The sequence below is a fragment of the Protopterus annectens genome, chromosome 12.part0 (assembly GCF_019279795.1).
Source record: "Protopterus annectens isolate FY-2018-M chromosome 12.part0, PAN1.0, whole genome shotgun sequence".
Lineage (NCBI taxonomy): Eukaryota > Metazoa > Chordata > Ceratodontiformes > Protopteridae > Protopterus > Protopterus annectens.
Window position 1 is genome coordinate 1,302,467,778 of NC_056746.1, and position 19,742 is coordinate 1,302,487,519.

General features: G+C 36.7%; 2 protein-coding genes across 3 annotated transcripts in view; one reads left to right on the forward strand and one right to left on the reverse strand.

Moving 5' to 3' along the window:
* The window catches only part of PSMA7 (proteasome 20S subunit alpha 7), a 480,192-nt gene extending 464,131 nt beyond the window's left edge, over window positions 1–16,061 (reverse strand). Inside the window, exon 1 of the mRNA XM_044090359.1 lies at window positions 15,794–16,061. Coding sequence (XP_043946294.1) covers window positions 15,794–15,889 — 96 coding nt within the window. The 5' untranslated portion in view covers window positions 15,890–16,061. The remainder of the gene's footprint in view (window positions 1–15,793) is intronic.
* Window positions 16,062–16,369: 308 nt separating this feature from the next.
* SS18L1 (SS18L1 subunit of BAF chromatin remodeling complex) overlaps window positions 16,370–19,742 on the forward strand; it is a 464,937-nt gene continuing 461,564 nt past the window's right edge. Inside the window, exon 1 of one of the 2 annotated variants that reach the window (XM_044090356.1) lies at window positions 16,370–16,541. In XM_044090356.1, the coding sequence (XP_043946291.1) occupies window positions 16,473–16,541 (69 nt within the window). In that variant the 5' untranslated portion in view covers window positions 16,370–16,472. The remainder of the gene's footprint in view (window positions 16,542–19,742) is intronic. The other variant, XM_044090358.1, reaches the window with a different exon arrangement.

Consider the following 19,742-nt stretch of genomic DNA (forward strand, 5'->3'; position numbering starts at 1 on the left):
CTGGTAATGCAGGGGTGCTCTCTGGAGCTTTGAACCAGGTCTCTGTCACTGCACAGATGTCAATGTTCTCCATTTTAAGGAGTGCCTCGAGTGAGTGCATTTTGAGGTTTAGACTTCTAGCATTGAGTAGCATTACCCTCAGATTTTGCTTGCTTGTACCTGTTACGGTGGTGAATTTGTCATTTGAACCTTGCCTAAAAAAGGCACTAGAGGGGTGGCAAGAGCCTTAGCCAGTATCCGGAATCCTAAGGGCGACAGGTGCAGGCCATCTCTGGCAAAGCATCGTGGACTGTCGATCATGTCGTCCCAGGCAGACAAATACTGTATCCCCTTAGAATGACACCAGAAGCTTAACCAATTGTTGAAGTCAATCATTTTGTCCTTGTACTGTGGTATCATTCTGGGTGATGGCAGGATGCTACTCAGGGTTAGGGTCATACCTGCCTGGGATACAAGATTGGAGAGCTCCTCCATGTCTCTTTTCATATAGTCTAGGGAGGTACGTTTCAGGTCATTCACACCAACATGGACAATGAGTGTCATATTTGTACTTATTGTTGAGTGACCCGAGTGCATGCATTATGTGGTGGATCCTGGCACCCGACAGGCAGCCGACAGTAACTTTCTCCTTGTTTAGACTAGTGAGTGGAACATCAGTGTGCCCGACTATAGTCTCACCTATGACTTAGAGTGTTGGGTACATTGTTATGCCTTATGGGCTGTGGTTGAGTGGCACACAGTTTGTGGGCTATGTGTCATTTGGGTTGTGTTGGGGGGTGGAGTTTGCTTGCATTTATGCTTTAGAGGTCCCTGATGCTTGGGCAGGTTTTTATTGAGAGCCTCTGCGAATTTGTTCCAAAACTGTCCTTCTCTTTGCCACCCTAACACCATTTCCTCACAATGTGATTCCAGAATGTTAACTATGTCACAGTTCTTGTAGCTTATAGAAATTAACAAAGTTGCAAAAAACATTTTATTCAGACATTCTGGCTTCCAGCATGATAATCTGAAATCTGATTAAAGATGCTAGATACATAGTTTATACATTTTCTTCACTCCTTTTTGCAGCCAAGGAAAACGTTTTGCCAAAATGGGCTGGCACTTGAAATTTCTTAGCATATACTTGTGAAGATCTGAAGAATTAGTCACACATACAGGTTTCATATTTCACATGTCAACACAGTGCACATTATTTCTACTTTTGGTTCCACAGCGATCCACGGTGGTGCAGCAGTAGCGTTGCTGCCTCACAGCAAGAGGTTCTCCCGTTCGATTCCCGGCTGGAGTGCCTTCTGTGTGGAGTCTGCATGCCCTCCCCGCAGTTGCATGCATAAATGGGCGTGCCTTCATTTAAGGTTGAACGTCGAGCTGGCACCACAGCGTTCATGAAAATCAACTGCCAATCATTAGCAGACCGGAGTTCCGCTGTGGCGACCCCTAAACGGGAATAGCCGAAAGACAACAACTAAACATATCTCAGTGAAATTCACAGCCTCACTTCATCTGCTTTGAATGAAATCTTAACTAATTTGAACTGCATACATAACTCATTAACTTTGTGCATCTTAAAACAGAACAGCTTGCATGCTGGTTAAAACAGTTAATCAGTTCTGATGTTCCTGGTAAACTACGATTCAGGACATTACATAACAGACTCCAATTACATAGTCCTTTTATATAGTTATAAATCAATAATTATCAAGTAGGACTTGCATCATCTCATGACAAGTTCTGCATATGTATGGCTTATAGGAATAGACTTCTCACTTGGTTTATATCAGCAAAGATATTCTGTTAATCAGTTTCACTGAAATCATAGAATTCTGTTATGTTAATTTTTTGTTTCCTTAACTCTCCTCCTGGCACACACTGTAGTGTGGACTTGTTTTCAACCCCAACATCTTCTGACCAATTGTTTCCTTGTCATAATGAGGCCCCAATTAAAATTTAAAAAAAATGCCGAACACTGATATTTGTATGAAAGCCTTGGTCTCTTTTCATCTAAGATGATTCACATCAACAAACACAGCTACTATTAGTAAATTACTGAGGCAAGATGGACAAATCATAACTCTGCCAGATGCAAGATACAACAATGCAAGATACAACAATATAATCTAAGTTGCAGCTTGCTAATGATAATTCTATTCATTGTGGATTAGTTTAGAAACTAGTGATGTGGAGCACCTATAAAAATTGAAGTGTTCTCTGGTTCTTATATATATATATATATATATATATATATATATATATGTATATAAAAAAGAAAGAGAGTGTACCAAGTCCTTGTCATTTTCTCTCAGTTGCCAAGCAAAAGAAATCCACGATTTTTGTCATATAGCTATTCTTACTCTTCACTTGCCTCTGTCAGCAGGTAGTATCCGGCATGCATTGTACTTTCTCAACATAAACTTGATCAAAAGCAGTTCCATCAACACAGCTTCATTATTTCCCTAGAAACATTTCTTGCTCGTACAATTGCAATGTACAGTACATTCAGTCACCCTTTCGAGGATTTCAAGCATTAGCCTGTCTCCTAATCGTAGCACTTTCACTTAGTTGAAAACTGGTGTTATTATGATGACAAACTCACAGAATGCCCAAAACAATCCTTGAGGAAATAATTATGCTCTGAAAATGGTGGGTTTGAGTTGCTTAATCCTCCTTATATTTTCAGATATTCCCCCCTTCCACTCAACTTTAAAACTTAACTTTCCACCATGCTTAAAAGCACATACAATGCAACACTGATTTCCATACAAAAGTAGCAGACACCCCAGAGACATTTTTAAAACTTTCATTGTTGTGAATCTATTAGATACAGATTGTGTACCTGTACTACCCCTGGATAACAACTCGTGCGTCTGTTTCCAGCAACTAGAGTAACAGTTTTTTGTAATGTCTGCATGGGGTAATATCACTAAACACTGTAAAGAAGCCTAAAGGACATAGCATGTCTCATGTGTAGAAATGAGTTATGGAAGTTATCTACTCTACTTTCCTGCTATACTTGCTGTTAAACACCTCTATAACATGTATACATTAATGTAGCCTGTGAATGTTGACAAATACACTCTGGTTAACTCACTATTTTATATGTACTATACTTCTATAAGAAATATAAAGATTGTGTACTCTATATACTGTTCAGTTGAACCGCTTGGTTAATAAGTCTTTCTCTTGTTAATGATTTTACTACTCTGGAGCTTTTCTCCACGGGCCTCCACTGAAAATGACATATATCCAGTTGGACTCTCCCGGTTAACAAATGTAAAACAAATAAATTAGTCCACTCCTGACATATATCCACAAAAAAATCTTGCTACATTAAACTACCTGTTATGATTTTTTCACATGCCCTAGCCAAACTACACCCAAAATATGGCGCACACTAAACAACTGGTAGGGCACAGTTATGAACACTGGCTTCCCAGGAACTCACCCACATAATTCTGAGCCCAGGACTTCACAGTGCTAGTCTACCAAATAAATGCATCTTAACTAGAACTTTTGGATTTGCAAATGAGAAATAATTTCCAGGAGACTAGCAACACCTTTCAGTGCCACAAACCTTTCCATCTCCTACAGCAGTTCATTGCCATCAGCTAGACCAGTCCAGCATACTTAGGATGCAATCAAAACTGAGCCAATTATATTCTAATATCACGTTAGCTTAGTTTAGCTACAGTCCGCCCTCTCTTCAAAAGGTAGATAACAGTAAAAATTCACCGTTTGATTTATCTAATGGGAAACTCAATAAGCCAAAAAGATTTGAAATTAAACATTTTTTTTTTTACTTAAAGAAAATTTGGCAACATAATTAGAGAATCCACCTAAATAAATATTTGCCCTAAGAGAAATGTAGAGTCTTTGGCAACATAATTAGAGAATCACCTAAATAAATATTTGCCCTCAGAGAAATGTAGAGTCAATGGTTTTAAACATAAAAATGGCATTTTGAAAACCACCATCAGCTAGCATGGACTCAAGTTAACTAACCTACATCTGCACATAAGATCGGTTACCAAGTGTGAAAACATACAGACAGCATCAATAAATAGGAGTCCTCTGATACTGGAAGCTAGTTGCCCCTCTTTTCTTTTTCAATTCAAACAGAATTTCATTAAGTTCATGTAACCAATCCCACAGCAAGCATCAACTTTTAACTACCAGCTTAACGGAAAACAGCTGCTGGGCTGAATTTCCAGAAACCACATCTCAAAGACCCCAAGGGTAGTGTGTAGTGAGAGCTATCACTACATAGTATTTGGCTAAAATAGTTCTGGGGCCAAAGAAACAATATACACTGCCTTTTTTTCTTTCTCAAAAAGGTCCCCCTTGGGGATTACCTTCCTTATCTGCCCAGCCAGGAAAAAGAACAGAAGATGGCCTCTGAAGCTCAGATATACTCTACACTTCAGTGGCTGAGAAATGTTCTGAAATCTGATGTCATAGCTGCCCTTTACTTTCTACATTTTGATGCACACAGTAGCTACAGCACATGGGGATGCCCCAAAAGCTTTCAAGGATGGCCGACGGGGGGTGGTTGATTCTTGGTGGGGCATCCCATGTAGCTTAGGCTACTGCAGCAGTGAACTAATGAAAAACATCTATTTTTTTCCCATTGTACAGTAACTACTTAACTCTAGGTAGTAGAATTGTGCCAAGCAACACTAAGGGTTAGCCATCTGTATCTCTTTATACAGGACAGTCCCTATTTGGGAAGTTGTAGCCTACAAAAAGGGTGAAAAACTGAAAAATTGCAAGTGTCTTTAAACTTTACAACAAAAAAATCTACGTCTTCTGGAATAACCGTATAAAATTATTTTTGCATTTGGAACACTAGCATGGCTGGCCCTGCAAGAGATCATGTTTCTCTAAAAGAAGCCCCACTTTGTGCATTTGGAAAGGTTGTAACCCTATCCACACTAGAGAAATCAATAGCCTATTTTGGACCTTGCACATACACTGTCGAAGAGTCAAAAGTCTACAAATGCGATCACCTGTCACAGAGATTTATCTGCACATAAGCGTTATGGTCTCTTTACGTGGTGGTGGGAGAATAAGGGAAGTGAAAATGTTATTACCTGGATGGATTCCAAGATGGTGGTCATCTAGTTGACACCTTTCACACGAAGCTCCTCACAAATCAGCTAAAAAACGACAATTTAAACAACTTTCAGTGTGGTGTTCTCACAGGATTTGGTCTAGTAAATAACTGTGTATCTGATCATTAAGAAAAGATCGTTCTTCTATCAAAAAATCCAGTCAAATCTCTTTTGTGGAAAAAATTAAACTTCTCTCAGCCTGTGTAGCCTGGGCCACGTGCATCCAAGGGGTTTGTAGCTTTGACTGTATCCTACTGGAGTACTCTCATCTAAGGCATGGCTGGAAACTCTGACACCATGGAAACACAAACTACCAAGGCCAAATTCTCTTCATTATCATTATCATCTCCGGAGAAAGATACAAGTTCTAAAAGACTCAGAACCAATAAACAAGTGACACTTCAAAAACAAATGCTAAAGAAAAAACTGACTCAAATTTCCATATGGAAGACTTAAAAATGGCTTTACAACCAATTCATTCAGCCATACAAGGTTTTTCTACTCAGCTTACAGACTTTGGCAAAACATTAAAACAAATAACAGATAGGATGGGCACACTTGAAGGTAAAAATCATACTATGGAAATCCAAATAGATTCAATAAATAAAGACTTGTGTGCTAAAGATTCACTGCTTACTGAAATACAAGATAAACTCCTGGACTTGGAAGCGAGAAGCCGTTGCAACAATATATTAATAAGAGGTTTGCCAAAATCATACGATAACCAAGATTTACTTAAAATCACAAAACAGATTTTTTCAGCACTTCTCACTTTAGACAGCGACTCTGAAAACCTAGTAGTAGAAAGAGCCCACAGAGCCATACGTTCTCGTCAAGTAACCACTGTACCCAGACTGATCTACACCAAGATTTTGAACTTTCAAGATGCCCAGAAGATTTTGGTTACAGCTCGTAAACGCAGACAGTTTGTATGGAATAATCACAAACTCACTTTCTCACAGGATTTACCTCATCAAATTAAGTTACACAGACAGAAGCTGTCTCCTTACTGTGCTGACCTAATCAAACGTGGTATAAAATTTCAGATGCGATACCCAAATTTACTTATAAAGACAAGAGACAGTCAGTGAATACTTTTATAAAGACAAGAGACAGTCAGTGAATACTGTGCAAGAAGCGCAAGACACTTTTCTAAAGCTTTTTAAAGTAGTGCCCACCACAACATGAGAAGCTTAAACAAGAACTGGCCAATCTCTGGTGGCTTATAAGTCATTGTGCTAATCTAGTTTTATTCATATGTTGTGCATTTGTTATGCCGCTTTTACTCTGAATTGTGAAGTACTAAACTGTGTTGAGATGACAATCTTGGCTAGCTATCTTTCATGTTTCGCATCCATTCTACATTTAAAACTAGTGCTTTATGCCAATAGGAACTTTTGTTCGACGACAATTGTAGTGACTGTATCACATCGATCTATCTTTATGAAGGCACGCTCACCTAACAAGACTGTAGCTACGTATATAGCTTATTGTCTTCGACTTACATGGTAGCTGGATGAGACTTTTCTCTGTATTGTAATCCTGCTTACCCTTTAGTTTCGTTTTGTATATTGGAATGCCACAATTGGTTTCTTCTGTGATCGTCGCTGAGACCCATAGAGATGACGTTGCCTCTTCAGTCATGCAGAGCACTTTTTTCTATATTCCGGTAAACCTTCGGTTTGACATGCCTGTTGTGCCTAACACGAACATTAAGACACACTCAAGGTTTAGCTTTCAAAAGAGAAAAGTTGCTAAGAACCATTTATATTCCATTTACACATTGCTTTTTTCTTTTCTCTATGTTAGAATGTTGCTTTTAATTTGACTTTCATCAGCTACATTAACTCTGCTCAATTATACTTAGTAGAATTATTGCATAGTTTGTGTCTGTTTATGCAAAAACAGTGTCGCAGGAATAACTTTCAATGTTAGTTGTGGGGTATGTGTTTGTACAGTATGTACGGTATCAAAGCAGACAGCTTCACTTCACTATCTCACAGCACTTTATTCTCCACTTTGATTCTCAACAAAATCCTCATGTCCTCCCTACATATGTGTATGTGGGGGGTGATTGGATACCATAGTTTCCTTTCCAGTCCTAAAATACTGTTGTAGGTGAATTGGAAATTCATCATGTTGCCTGCAAGTACACAAGTACATATGTGCACCATGTGATGGATTAGCATCCTATCCTGATTTTATTTTCTCCATCTTGCACCCAATGAGTGCTAGGATGACTTCTAGTTGCCCTGCATTTCTGCATTAGATTACATGGATAATTGGAAAATGAATGCAAGAATTTGTGAAGCTTGTAAGCGAATGAAATATGATATTTAGGGAATAATAAGATTGTGTGTAGAATTGTCTTTCTTAAACAATTCTTAAGTCATATAAACAGTCGTCATTTATATTTATATATGTAGTATGACAGCTACATAAACAGGTAATAAATGGGTACTAATAAAAGTTGAGTCTAATATCCCAGTCACAAATAGGTTCATATCCCTATCAACACCTATCATATACACATTACATCTAGCGGATACCACAAACTTGTCAATACATTTAATTTTATTTTAAACACTACAGTGAGAAGGAGAGTTGGTGTGGTGAGGTTTTACTATGACGGACATTTTGTTTTCCATGTTTTTGTATATATTTATAGTTATGCGAAAAAACAACCAGTATCTGCCAGGTAAAGCACCCTCAGTTCAAGTCACCAAAGTAAAAAACCCACAACGGAGAGGTGCACCATGTACTGTATAGCGAAAAGACACTCAAAATATTCCAGAGGGTCCAAAGGTTTAATACAATAAAAACAGACAAACAAATGGACTGCAGAAAGTAAGCGATTTCACGTTAAAACTAACGCTTCAGACTTCAAAAGACAATCCGATCACTGCTTAATCAAAACAACAAATTGGATTACTAGAAATCAACAACTAATTAATGACCCTTTCAAAGCTTAAAGGCATAGATCAAAAAACATCGTATATACAACTCTATATCAATCTAAAAACAAAAACAACAATATGAACTGAAGCAAGCAATAAAAACATGTATAAATAGATATACATTTATAGGCATATAAACTCAATGTCAAAGAGTACAATATTAACAACTCAATACTATTAATGTCTCAGCGGTCTACCCGCTAAAAATGGTTTAAGTGTGATCCTATCATTCAGTCCATATTTGTGTGCTTGTAGTTTCAGGATCCACTTACTTTCTCTCCTCCGTATAATTCCTGATGTTGCCCAATCTACCACTTCTAATAACCGTCTCCACTACCCTGAACTTAAAGGTGTGTGTAGATCCTTGTTCTACTGTATGTAGTGCCAGGGCGTTGGTAATGTTCCCCTTTCTCAATGGCATACATGTAACAGGGTGTATGAAACAGTTGGAGTCAGCTATGTATCTACACTGTTTACAGGAGCGACAAGCAAAAGTGCCTGTCCTCTGAGATTATCTCTGATCAACAGGCATCTTGTCATAGCATAGTAGCCTATTGAGGGATTTCATATTCCTGTATGCTATACGGGGTCTATCATCTATAAGAGTCCTAATCTTGTCATCCATCAAAAATTTCCAATTGTTATTTAACACTTGTACAATGTGGCTATTCTTGTTAGTGAAAGGAATAGTTATTCTATTGACAGCTGCAGTGCCAATGTTCTTACTAGATGGTAGATTGTCACCTACTCTTCCGATGAGTGGTAAACCTGGCCCTGTTCTCTGCAGATCTCCTTCTATGACGTCACTATGAACTTCAGCTCTATTGTAACCTCTGGAGATGAAATTATTAACTAATTGTGTCTTGTGGTGTTCGTATATAGTATCCTGTGTGGTCAACCTGGAGACCCTCAAAACCTGATTCTTCACTATGTTCTTATGAACATGCTTGGGGTGCATGCTATTTCGGTGTAGAAGATTATTCTTCCAACATGGCTTCCTGTATAACTCCGTGTCAATACCAGTTGATCCCTTGGTTATTTTAACGTCCAAGAAATCAATTTCACTAATCGAATAGGTGCTGTCAAAACAAAGGAATCCAGTGGTGCCATTTAAATGTGTCACGAACTCCGTCAACTGTTCAACAGTCCCTCCCCACACAATAAAAACATCTACAAATCTGTTGTAATGTTTCAAATGTGTCCTAAACTCCTAAGTATAACCAAGGGGTCAACTGGTATTGACACGGAGTTATACAGGAAGCCGTGTTGGAAGAATAATCTTCTACACCAGAATAGCATGCACCCCAAGCACGTTCATAAGAACATAGTGAAGAATCAGGTTTTGAGGGTCTCCAGGTTGACCACACAGGATACTGTATACGAACACCACAAGACACAATTAGTTAATAATTTCATCTCCAGAGGTTACAATAGAGCTGAAGTTCATAGGGACGTCATAGAAGGAGTTCTGCAGAGAACAGGGCCAGGTTTACCACTCATCAGAAGAGTAGGTGACAATCTACTATCTAGTAAGAACATTGGCACTGCAGCTGTCAATAGAATAAGTATTCCTTTCACTAACAAGAACAGCCACATTGTACAAGTGTTAAATAACAATTGGAAATTTTTGATGATGGACGACAAGATTAGGACTCTTATAGATGATAGACCCCGTATAGCATACAGGAATATGAAATCCCTCAATAGGCTACTATGCTATGACCAGATGCCTGTTGATCAGAGATCATCTCAGAGGACAGGCACTTTTGCTTGTCGCTCCTGTAAACAGTGTAGATACATAGCTGACTCCAACTGTTTCATACACCCTGTTACTGGACAAGCATATGCTTTCAAGCAATATGCTGACTGTAAGTCTACCAACATTATTTACATTGCTGAATGTCAACTTTGCAAACAGTTTTATGTTGGCAAAACCAACAGATCCTTACGTGAGCGTATTAGAGAGCACATGTATGCCATTGAGAAAGGGAACATTACCAACGCCCTGGCACGACATACAGTAGAACAAGGATCTACACACACCTTTAAGTTCAGGGTAGTGGAGACAGTTATTAGGAGTGGTAGATTGGGCAACATCAGGAATTATACGGAGGAGAGAAAAAGTAAGTGGATCCTGAAACTACAAGCACACAAATATGGACTGAATGATAGGATCACACTTAAACCATTTTTAGCGGGTAGACCGCTGAGACATTAATAGTATTGAGTTGTTAATATTGTACTCTTTGACACTGAGTTTATATGCCTATAAATGTATATCTATTTATACATGTTTTTATTGCTTGCTTCAGTTGTGCATATTGTTGTTTGTTTTTAGATTGATATATAGAGTTGTATATACGATGTTTTTGATCTATGCCTTTAAGCTTTGAAAGGGTCATTAATTAGTTGTTGATTTCTAGTTATCCAATTTGTTGTTTTGATTAAGCAGTGATGTCATTTAGTGTTTTTAAGTGCATGTTATCGGATTGTCTTTTGAAGTCTGATGAAGCGTTAGTTTTAACGTGAAAGCGCTTACTTTCTGCAGTCCGTTTGTCTGTTTTTATTGTATTAAACCTTTGGACCCTCTGGAATATTTTGAGTGTCTTTTCGCTATACAGTACATGGTGCACCTCTCCATTGTATATTTATAGTTATGTTTAAAGATATAATAGTCCTTTTCAGGACTCTTTATAGAACTATTTCAGTTATGATTTCCATTACGTTAACCAAAGTTAACTTTATTATTTGTGATGATTCATATGTTCCTTCTTTTGTTGTAGACGGGTGGGTAGGCACCGGGTTAGTATGGAGGGAACTGGTTTTGATTTTGGAACTTTTGAGAGGAAGTAACATACAATATAATTTATACAGTGAGACTAGGTTCAATATTTTCTATTTTTTTAGGATTTTACTAAGTAAAGTATTTAAGATTTTACTGAGTAAACACTTAAGTAGATACATAGACTTAAAGCAACTAATGTAATGTCTTTATATATTGATTCTTGGAATGTCAGAGGGTTACAGAACAAAACTAAGAGATCACTACTGTTTCATTTAGTGTTCAAATCTCAGGCCAGTATTTGTTTTCTGCAGGAAACACACATGCATAGAGATGACTGGAAAAAAGAAAACAATAAGAAATGGGTTAAAATGATAATTGCAGCCGGGGATTGCTCTAATTCAAGAGGTGTGGCAATTTTAGTCAAAAACAATTTCCTAGGTAATATTACAAACATAAATTATGACGCAGATGGTAGATGGTGTTATTTCTCTTCTTATTTTTCTAACATTGATGAACCACTCTTGTTTTTTTAATTTATATAGTCCTTGTGACCACCAACATATTTTCTTTATTCAGATATGTAATATTATTTCATCTTTCAAGGATCATTATATTATTATGGGTGGGGATTGGAATGCCGTTATTAATCCTGATATCGATCATACTAGTAGATCAATTTCATATAATCACCAAGCATCTATTGCCCTAGAAGAATTAATGTTAGACCTCAACCTTATAGATCCCATTACCCTCAATGTACATACTGACAGGAAAGATAGATATACATATTATTCTAAATGTTATAATGCATGCTCAAGACTAGATTTTTTTCTTGTTTCTGTTTTTCTTATGAATCAAAAAATTGAATACTTCATGGAGCCTAGATTTTTATCTGATCATTCAAGGATATCACTTAAGATTAGCTTTGATATAACGAGGCCACGCATATATACACAAAACAGATGGACATTTAACAACAACCTTCTCTTGAATAAGAATATCCATGTTATAATTTACTAAGATTATACAAGAAATGTTTTCCAATCTTGATACATCAGACATTCCATATGATGTTCAATGGGCTGCTTGTAAGGCAAACCTTAGAGGAGAATTAATTAGCAAGGCTTATCTTAAAAAAACAGTATAGAAATAAAGAATCATCGTTAAAACTAAAAATCCAAACTTTAGAAAACCAGCACAGATTGAATCCCGATTCTTCTATATATCTACAAATTTGTGAATTCCAAAAAGAACTTTTACTACTACACCAACATAATCTCTCTATAATAGAACAAAGGCTCTTGGCTACTTATTCTGAATGGGCTCAAGTCCCCTCTAAAGTTCTCGCCAGAATAATTAAAAATAATCAGTCCTTACCTAGAATAGCACCCATACACTATAACAACAAGATATATAATACGGACTTAGAAATTATGCATCTTTTCACTACCTTGTTTTCAGATGTATACTCTAAACAGCCTGACCCTATGACTACACAGCATATTGAAAGTTTTATATCTTCCATTAAATTCCCACTACTGAATGATCAACAAAGGAAAACACTATCGGCCCCTTTGAGATCTCAAGAAATTTCAGAAGCCATTGACAAGATTAAAACTAATAAATCCCCAGGTCCGGATGGATTTACACCAGAATTTTATAAAACTCACAAGTCAATTCTTGTACCTTTTCTTCTTAAAGTTTTTAACTTCATAAAAATAAATGGTATATCAGATTTACATTGGAATGTCTCAAAAAACATATTAATTCTAAAAATAATAAAGACAAAACAGATCCTAATAATTATAGACCTATCTCCTTAATTAATACTGACATTAAAATTTTAGCCTCATTATTAGCTGAGAGATTGAAAAAAGTTCTAACATCATTAATTTCCCCAGATCAATCAAGCTTTATGTCCCACAGGCATGTATGGGACAATACTTTATCTCTAGATGCCTTTATACACTTCGCAAAAAAAGATAGAAATCCTATATATGCACTGATCCTTGACGCTTCGAAAGCTTTTGACAGAGTAAATTGGGACTTTCTTTTTCGTACTATGTCTTGCTTTAATATACCTAATACTTTTATTGATTTTATTAAAGTTTTATATAAGGATTCTTCCACCTTTCTTCATATCAATAGAAATGCCTCTAAGATTATAAAAATCACTAATGGTACGAGACAGGGATGCCCATCATCTCCTTTTCTTTTTAATCTATACTTAGAGCCAATGTTATTATATATAACACAAAACACTTCACAAGATTCTCAAAATTTTAAATACTGAGGTGCCCTTTTCTGCATTTGCGGATGACTTGGTGACATACCTCCAAACACCTAGTACAGACCTTGTGAAAATAATATTAATAAATTTTCACAGGCCTTTGATTATCAGGTGAATTCTCATAAAACTTTCATCTTTCCTATAAATCCATCTGCCCATAAACCTCACATATTTTCAGATTCCCCTTTTTCTTTCACCTATGCAATTAAATACCTAGGTACTCAAATTGAGCATAATGGTCTTTCTACATTTCAAAATAATATTCACAGAGTATGGTCATTAATAGTTTTAGATTTACATAGATGGGAATTACTTAATATATCACTCTTATCCAAAGCAGCGATAGTCAAAATGAATATACTCCCTAGACTCCTATTTCAATTTAATGCCATAGACCAGATTATTCCTAAATCTTTCTTTACAAAAGTCAATAAGGAATTAGCTAGATTTATCTGGACTCCTAAGTCAGTCAGAATATCATATCTTAAATTAACGTGTCCTAAAAATAAAGGAGGCCTAGGTCTTCCGAACTTTTACATGTATTATTTAATTACTTTGGCTAACAAACTACTCACCATTGTGAACTTGAAAACTAATAGGTATAGGCAGTACCCCATTTGGACCAAATTATGGCATCATTACATTTCAAGTAAAAATATTAACCCGATTGCTTTTCCTTTCCTTTCTAAGGAAGCTGCTAACATTCTGAACCAAACCCTTAAAACAAAAGATCAATTATTTTCAAGAATTAATAAAACTCATTAATCTAGATAACATTTTTCAACTAACACAACCTTTACACTTAAATCCTAATATCCAGTTTAATAATGTACCTTTTAATCTTTCTAAATTTCCACTTATTCAAAGTTTCACTGTGTGGGACTTGCTACAATATAACGATTTATCTCTCACTAACCTACGCATAAAGCTGAAAGCAAATATTAATTACATTACTATACTACGTCAATTGAGAGATAGCATCATTGTGAAATTTGCTCACATTAAAGTAAGTATAAATGATTTTACAAATCTTACCACTGTTATACAAGCTCTAACATTACCACAGAAGATGCTATCTAAATCTTATAATCTGGTTAATCAGATAATACATAATAATACTTGTCTATTTTCTGATTGGGATAAACAGAATGTCCATTTGTCTTTAACTCAGAAACTTCCAGCCATCAACGATACTTTAGACTATTCCCCATTCAAGAAGCTTTTTTATACCCAGTTAATGATATTTAATAATGCATATCATACTCCTTCCAAACTTAACAAGTTTGACTCCAGAATTCCCTCCTCATGTTCTTGCTGTTCTTTTAATGCTGATCTCTTACATATTTTGTGGTCCTGTCAGCACTCACATAAACTTTGGACCTCCCTTAAAATCAGATTACAAAAAATGGGATATCAAAAATCCACACTATCCTGGGAATTAGCGATTCTTCATATTCCTATTATTCATCTATCAAAATTTGATACATATGTGTTAGTTTATATTTGTTCACTCATTAAGTTTTATATTACTAAAAACTGGTTAGACCGCACCAAACTAAATTGGAATAACTTTAGAACCTTAGCCTACTCTTATATTTCAGCTCAGAAATTACTGGTGAAGAGTCCAAAGAAGTTATCTCTTAACAATAAAGTCTTAGAAAAGGTATTACACATCTTGGATAGTGTTTAATAATCTCTGTCATTTTTTTTTTTTTTTTATAGTTTTATTAACCTAGCTCTCTCTCACTTACATTTACATGCATACTCCTTTATATACAGGCTTATATACTTTGTTGCCTCTGGTTTAACATATTCATACTTTGTATATAGTTATGTTACAGTTGTCCTGTTTGGAGTTCTTGCATTTACATTGTTATAGTCTTGCATTTATACTTGAACTCCCATGCTCTTATATCCAATGTTCATTTTGGTTATTGTGTTCTTGTTGTATTGTAAATATGCATATATTAATAATTCAATAAAAAGTTTTTTGAAAAAAGAAAATGTTATTACCAGACCAACCTATAATAAAAACTTGTTTAGAAGTACGCCAGCAAGTCTACTACCTGAAGTCATATCAGTGGAGGGTGGCCTAATGTTTAAGGTATTTGCCTTACAAACACAAGGTACAGGGCTAGAGTCTCACAAGAGATAACTGGCTAGGCTTAAAATGGCTCGCAAGGGCAGCTAGCCTAGTACTAATCTATGAACCTATATGATTGTTACAGTCTACGCAACTGAACTTTAAAACATTAACCTAATCCCAAAGGGGGGCCTACCACAAGTATGGGTGATTTGACTTTTTCATTCGCGCTAGTTATGAAGATTAAATCAGGCAATTTCCTAACAAAAGCAAAGCTGCGGTCTTGCGCATGGATAGAACCCACCCCTAATAATATGCCCCTATGTTACCTTTGAACATAGACTACAACATACCTCGGTATGCATGAGGCAGTTGAAACAAAAATGAAGTGCAGTCTGACAGTTTTAGCCAGTTACGTGTTTACTGTGTACTTTTAAATGTACTTTCCCGAAACTATTAACTATGGTAGCACTGTTTTATGCTACAATCACCGCCTGTACAAATACGACAAATTTCTAGCAACCATAGTTAAAGAACACGCTATCAAGCATTGGACTGCTTCTTACTCACCGCCGTGGATCCCTTTTTCACTGCTTCTTGGGCATATTCAACCTGGAAGAGATGCCCGTCAGGAGAGAAAACAGTAATGGCTCGATCGTAACTCATGTCACTTAAAAGAAGTGATAAATCCCCAAATTAAAAAAATACAGGTGTCCGATTTTTTTGCTAACTAAAAAAACAAAACTGAAACAAACAGCTCGCGACAAAACAGCACACTCATGCCGCAGAGCCTCTTCCGGAACTTTAAGTCTTCATCGTGGCTACGAACACAACTGACGTAGTGATGCACGTCTCCAGCACTCACAACTCTTTATTTCCCCGTAGATTAGTTAGAGAATCAAACCAGCTATACCAGCAACAGGAAACTCAGGCTGGGAAGGTACCATGCGCCACAGGGGGAGACGAAAAGTCTATTCAGACAATATTCTTTCTGTTATGAACGCATATTTGCATTTATGTTATTGTGACATAAATAACACAAAATATTGTTGTTACAACCAAACTAGATACTCTTTCATTTTCATTCAAAATTAATACACAAAAGTCATGAACGTCCAGTTTTTCTGTCAAAGCCAGTCTCCCCTTTCTGCTTTGGGATAATGGAAACATTTGGACAGTAATAGCAGGCGGCTAATAATAAAAAAAACATATTGGGATTCTGGTTACATCTGTATGTGAAAAATAGATCATGTCTGTCGTGTTTGCCTCTGCTCGCCCGAGAGGGAAAGGCGAGGTCACCCAGCAGACTATTCAAAAGGTGAGTTAAAAAGCTAAATTAAAAAAAAAAAAAGGTCACCGTCACAAGACGTTCTTTTGCATATATTCGTATAGTGACCTGCAGCCTGGTTGGCTGGCTCCATCTAGTTAATTCTAATGTGATGGTAATGACAGTTTAAGTTTTCTTAATGGTTGGATTACATGGGAAAAAAGGCGAACAGCTATCTGGTAGGACAAAGCAATTGTAAACCCAGTTAAAGAGAAGCTTGGAATTTTATTTGCAGCATTAATGTTTTGCCTTGCAGCTGAGGGATTTTCATTCGCTGAATTGCAAGGCACACTTGCTGTTCACTTTTGTTATGCTGTTAGCTGTAGAATATGACACATGCTGAATGCAGTTGTCATACGTTTTGAGTGAATTAGAAACGTTACCTGCTGAACTTTGCACTGGCACACAAACTGTCAAACAGACATTTGGCCAGAGGTCAAAGCTTTCCAATCCAGTTTGGTACTTAGGATACGCAGCCTCATGATGCGGTTTGTTTTCCTGCAGGTGTTGCATTTTCCTGGTAGTAGTCAGCTGTAAACAATGACACGTTTACTCAGGAGCACTTACTACGGCGCTGCCTCTCTCTACATCGGTATTTTTGCTTCTGTGATAGAATGTGTTCCTGACTTTGCTTGTTAGCCCTTTTCATTGTACTATCTGTTTTGCAGCCCATGGGTTTGCACATTAATAATGGCGGTGCATGAAGGTGGTGATGTTCAGTAAAGGCGATGACAGAGGCACAAGCAGGTGCTCATCAGCATCCTTGACAGAGCCATCTTTTCCAGGCAGCTGATAGAAGCAGGACTTGGGTTATACCTTAGGGAAGAGTTGTTGTAAACAGGTCTTTTTGTATGACAGCAATTATATATTGGCGTTTATTTTGCAGCAGGTGCTAACCATCTTAATAACTAGAATCAAGTTAAATTGCTGTCTGTAACGTTTAAAGACTGGTGCAAACATTGCCTCGACATCACGATCGAGGATTTAAGAAATAAAGCCCCCTATCAGAGCTATGTAATATCATGGTGAAAGGCAATGGAAGGGCAGCGCTTTACGAAAAGGAAAACTTTAATACCTGTATCGTATTTTTCTCTTTAATTAATCATCGGTGATTTGCTAAACGATGTTTTTTTTTTATGAAAAGTGTCGAAGATAAAACTACCACCACTAGAGATTTTAGGTGATAAATTTCTCATCGTGTTTATTTTGCTAACTTAGTTGTAGATACAATTTTTTCGAAACGACCCGGCTGTTTGCATATCTATAGTTTTGTAATTTCTGATCCAAATGTTCAGATTTTGCTTAAAAACTGGGAAAGCAGTGTGATACAGTCTGGCAGTCTGTTTTCCCAGTTTTAACCAAATCTGAATGTTTAGATCGGAAGTAGGGAAATGGATGCTTTCAGCAGGGCCGTCTCATGTACAATGCCCGTTTATTCAATAAATCATTTGCTTGTACCCAACTTTCGTTACTGAAGTGTGAATTTTGACTTTTGCACTCATCCGTGTTCTGTTTCAGATGCGTTGTGTTTTTCATTAATTTCCTTTCCCCGTTACTAGGTTACTGAATTTGGTGGTACTGGGCTTATGAGAAATAATGGTTACACTGACTTCAGAGTGATTCTGAGGAACATTGGCAGTAACTACCCCATTCAAACACAAACCATTTTCAAGCATGATTGTAACTGTGTGTAGTGAAAGCAATTCTTTGCAATGCATATTGAGTGTATGATGACAGGATAAGGGATCAATATGATAAGGGAGTGTGTGGCACTCTGCTGTACCTGATGCGAGTTCCTCTAAACTTCTGAAACAGATGGGATTAGTGACCATTCTCACACATTTCATTCATTCATCCATTCTCTGGTACCTGCTTAATCCACGGGGTCTGAAACCTGTTTTGGCTTTCAGTGAACAGAGTGTAGACAGACTAATCCCCGATAGTGTGCCCTTACATCTCAGTATCACACATCTTGGGAGTATTTATTTTATTTATAACTAATGCAGTTCAAGTCTTTCCATAAGGAAACGGAGGTTGCAGATGTCATTATAAAGTAATACCACCATTATAAAAGAATACCAGACAGACATACACATTTTTTTTTCTGGTGCATTTCTCTTTTCCAGTTTGTTTATTCTTATTCTTATGATGCAGTAGAATTTATTAACATTTATGATAGAGTACATATATTTTAAAGATATATAGTTTTCTGGTCTTTAAAATGGAAAAGAATAAATGTTTTGAACGTAACTGAAGTGAAACTAAGTTGTGAGCATGAGCACACCTAATCGACATGTAGTTGTTTGTGAAAAAATGTACAGCAACCCTAAACCAGATGCAAAACAGGGATAGTGCTGAGTCTCCCATTTTGAATATAAATCTTCTGTTAAATAATCAAATCATTTAAGACTTTACTGTTAAGGTTTGTGATGTCTAATATCTTGAGTATTTGGCTGCATTTCCATTACACACACTACCTTAGACTTCATTTTGTTTATATGTTATGGCATATAGGACACATTAGAAAAGGGGATGGCTTAAATTTGCATACACTTTACTGTATGTTTTTCAAATACTGTCTCTTCATGTTTCTTTGTAATAAGAAGTTTTTTGATAATTTTTGAGGTATTTACAGCTGTTTTCCAGACTTCTGGCAGAACAGTGTGCATACTAAAATAAGACACCTTTCTATTTTGTAGCAGCCAGGTTGATGTCATAATGTTCAACATAAGGATAGTGTTGGCACATGTCTCACAATTTATTGTAGTCTATAGATGCTGCTGCAGTGGCAGAAGCTTGATCTGTATTGGATAGTTGCAGCAGTGTCTGTGCGTCTGTTTCTGTCTGTGTGTGTCATTAAATACTGCTTTTGTCAGCTAGGAATATAAAAGACTATGTTAATGTGAAGCAGGAAGGTTTCTAGTTAGTGCAATTATTGGATGTCACATGGCATGAGAATATATTTACCCCACTCATAAACCTATAGTTTTCTTACACAGTTTATTATATATTACTTTATCTGGTGATGGCTTGTAATGCCCAGGGAGTGTGAGTTTAAGACACACAGCCTGTTGAACTCCACAATAAATTAGTAGCATTGGTTGTCATTTTTCATGCCTGCACACTTATATCATTGAAATTAATGGTTTATGCTTTAACTACAGTGTTTCTTCAGAGACAGACTCGCAAACT